Genomic DNA, 3,217 nt, shown 5'->3' on the forward strand with positions numbered 1-3,217 from the left:
GCCCTCCGGGCTCCCCCGCCGCAGCCCTGAGGGCCCCAGCAGGCATCGCCCCCCTGGGTCCAACCCGCCAGACGCCGAGGGCCAGGCAGGGGTTACAGCCAAACAGACAGATAAGAAAATACTTCTGATATTTCTCAGAAACAGCTTTTAGAAACCACAGTTTTTACAGCTCCCCATAGAAAAGATGGGTTTGGGCACAGGCCACGGCCCAGGTCTCCTGCTAGTAGAAACGCTTGTTCCGCTCCTGGCGTTTCTGGAAGACCACGGCTCCCACCACAGCGCAGACGATGATGCCCAGCAGCGCGCAGAGCAGGAGCAAGAACACCTTCCAGCCCGTCAGAGGCCCGCTTCGGAAATTCCCCGTTGGGTCATCCACGTTGTCTGCAAGGACAAGAACAGCTACAGAGACCAACCCAGCCTCGCTCCTGTGGGGTCTCGCGGGGACCCACAGCTCTGACACCTTTCAACGGGCCTTTAAGAGTCCAGCCCCAGCATCCCAATGCTCTACCAAAGGTTTCCGAAGCCCGGAGACTCACCTTTGGGCGATTTAAGGAGGCTGACGCTAGGCTCAATCTTGGTCCAGTCAACAGTCTCATCTTCTAGAGGGTGCTCCACCATGAGCTGGAATAGCTTCATTGAGATAATGTCGTGATTGTCTAGGAAACAACCATCAGCACCAAACGCTGTCAGAAGCTCTGAGAGATGTCCACACGCTCAGAGGACCTTAGGTCCATGCTCTGCCAGGTCCAGGTCTCCTTCCCTTTCAAGCCACCCTCACACCCCAGGTATCAAACTGCAATTTGAGATGTTCCTTAGCTCTCAGGTGCCTCCTTTCTCAGGCCACGGGTCCCTACCCAACAGGGTTTCAAGATTTTAACAATTCAGGGAAAAGAAGCTATCGAAGCCACCCAGTGCACCCATAGCATTATATTCCAGGCTCCAAACAGTAGGTATTCCCGCAAAGCAAAGCCCGCTCTCACCAGACAGATCTCCAGTGCCAGCAGAAGCACCAAAGAAGTAGCCGGTTGGCAGCTGCACCCCTGCAATGTCAATGCAGTTCTTCCATTCGTTCTTGTCTTCCACGTCGGTCATCACCTGTAAGACCAGGGGAGTGTCACACCGAGAACGCACACTGCCAGCCTGCCCGCCTGCAGCTCTTCTGGAGCTGGAGGCGCAGGTGGTCGAGCCTGGAAAACCATCTCCAGGTCACCTACTGACACAGCAGCACCCGCGCCTCAGCACTGCTCCATCTAACGTGCACGAGACGCCCTGCGGAGGGTGTTTGCCACATCTCACCGTCAAGCGGCCTCGGGAGTACCGAATTGCCAGGAAAGTGTCATGGTTCTGGTTCCGAAGGTCGGCGGTGCACCCCGCCAGCTCCGTCCAGCGCCCATCCTTACTGTGGTCATACGTCAGGGAGCCGTTGTTCACCATGGCAGAGATGTAGGGGAACACGCGCTGCAGGGAGGAGAGCGCTGGCGCTTTCAGTCTGCAGGAGCCTTCAAGCTGCAGACCAAGAGCCACCTTCCCCTGCCTGGTCAGAAACCTCAGCGAGAGCAGGATCTCAGCCAGGCACGGCAACAGCGCCACAGTTTTGCTGCACAGTCGGGTATGGAGGGCAGAACAATGAAATCGAGGCTCATTTTCTACATAAAGCTGCTTCTGAACTGAGCAAGAGCTTGTTCTGGCTAAAGCAGAGCAGCCGTTTCTGACCTTCTGTACCAAGACCCCCCCATGAGCCCACACCGCACCGCTGCGGCCAGGGCAACGAGACTGCCCCAGACTTGCAGAGTAAGCACCAGACCGGGTAAGAAGTGTAAGAACAGAGCACAGGACTCAGAATGGGCAGAAATCTCACGTGAGGAGCATAACCACATGCAGGGCTTTGTAGTCAGCAGATTACACTGGAAGAGGCCAACTGGAGGCAAGCACACAGGGCTTTGTAGTCAGCAGATTACATACACTGGAAGAGGCCAACTGGAGGCAAGAATTCAGCTCTCGGTGAGCATCAAGACAAGAGGGGGATGTGGTCATCTCCAGGTGCTTTATGGCTTAAGCGTCATGGTTTTGGTGCAATAGATCTCACTACCACAGTTATGTTTTCTGACTGTACCGTAACAACATCCACAAACACGGAGCAGGAGAAAAGAAAAGGACCAACAGCCCGCACAGGTCTGATCTGTGTTTCAGCCACAGGGAATTCTGGAGCAAAAAGCCAGCCCAGGAGTTTCCCTTTTAGAGACACCCAGGTTGGAAACAGAGAATAAGGCCAGAAACAATGCGAACGATCGACCAAAGCACAGAAAAGTTCAAGAAATGACACTCGGGATGAATATGCTTTCAGGTAGATTCCTCTAACTTAACTTAATAGGTGGTGCACATTTCACACCAGCTCCATGCTGCCCTCTCATCCTGAGGGGAAAAGGCCTTGGAAACATCTGTGTAGTCAACAGCAGCAGAAGGCGGAGCAAGGACCTTCTTATCTCCGTTAATACACATCCAAACTCTTCCCTTTACCAGCTCCCATGACAGGAAGAGCAGCCCACTCTCACGTAAGGAGAGACTTTTCCTTGGTCCGGGTGTGAAGCACTCAGAGCACAAAGCCTGGAGGAAACAGACTCCTCGGCACTGAACGAGCTCCCTGAACTACTCACCTCCGTCGCTTCATCGTTGGGATATGTATCAAGGAAGATAGCCAGTCCGTGAAAGTTGTCCTTGCTGCCAAAGACAGGACCTGGAACAGGGCAGAACATAGGAAACAGAAGGCTCTCGGAAGGAATTTGTGCTCAGAGACTTCTATTGAGAAGGGCTGCGAGAGCTGTTTATTGCCAGGCAGACGACCGAGGGCACCTGTTTCCAGGGCAGAACACACAGGACGTGCCGTCCCCATCTAGTGACACCAGACAGAGAGGAGCTCAAACGCCCTCCCTGGCAAGAAACCTCCCAGGACAGGGGCAGCGCCAAGGGCAGCTCCCTGGGCCGCCCCAGGGCACGTGTGAGTGCTGACGTGGCCTCAGCCCCGCCAGGCGGCCCCCAGCTGCGCTCCGTACCTGGCACCAGGCGCTCCTGCGTGTACCACAGGGCCAGGCCGTCCCCGTGCAGGTTCTTCTTGCCGGCTCCGTGGACCTTGAAGTGGACGTGGAGCTCCCAGTCCTTGAGGAAGCAGGGCTGTGCAGAGAGACCACCCAGCGGCGTCAGGGCAAGAGCCGGGAGAGGC

At 55.6% G+C, this 3,217-nt stretch overlaps 2 protein-coding genes across 2 annotated transcripts in view; both read right to left on the reverse strand.

Moving 5' to 3' along the window:
- Positions 1-46, reverse strand: part of B4GALT7 (beta-1,4-galactosyltransferase 7) — a 3,702-nt gene extending 3,656 nt beyond the window's left edge. The window contains exon 1 of the mRNA XM_009286008.2: positions 20-46. Within this exon, the coding sequence (XP_009284283.1) occupies positions 20-46 (27 nt within the window). The remainder of the gene's footprint in view (positions 1-19) is intronic.
- Positions 47-114: 68 nt separating this feature from the next.
- The window catches only part of LMAN2 (lectin, mannose binding 2), a 4,722-nt gene continuing 1,619 nt past the window's right edge, over positions 115-3,217 (reverse strand). The window contains exons 2-7 of the mRNA XM_009286009.1: positions 3,051-3,168; positions 2,655-2,734; positions 1,297-1,458; positions 981-1,095; positions 537-656; positions 115-381 (exon numbers count right to left, since the gene is read on the reverse strand). Of these exons, the coding sequence (XP_009284284.1) occupies positions 221-381; positions 537-656; positions 981-1,095; positions 1,297-1,458; positions 2,655-2,734; positions 3,051-3,168 (756 nt within the window). The 3' untranslated portion in view covers positions 115-220. The remainder of the gene's footprint in view (positions 382-536; positions 657-980; positions 1,096-1,296; positions 1,459-2,654; positions 2,735-3,050; positions 3,169-3,217) is intronic.

The sequence above is a fragment of the Aptenodytes forsteri genome, unplaced genomic scaffold (assembly GCF_000699145.1).
Source record: "Aptenodytes forsteri isolate BGI_AS27 unplaced genomic scaffold, ASM69914v1 Scaffold54, whole genome shotgun sequence".
In the NCBI taxonomy this organism is placed as follows: domain Eukaryota; kingdom Metazoa; phylum Chordata; class Aves; order Sphenisciformes; family Spheniscidae; genus Aptenodytes; species Aptenodytes forsteri.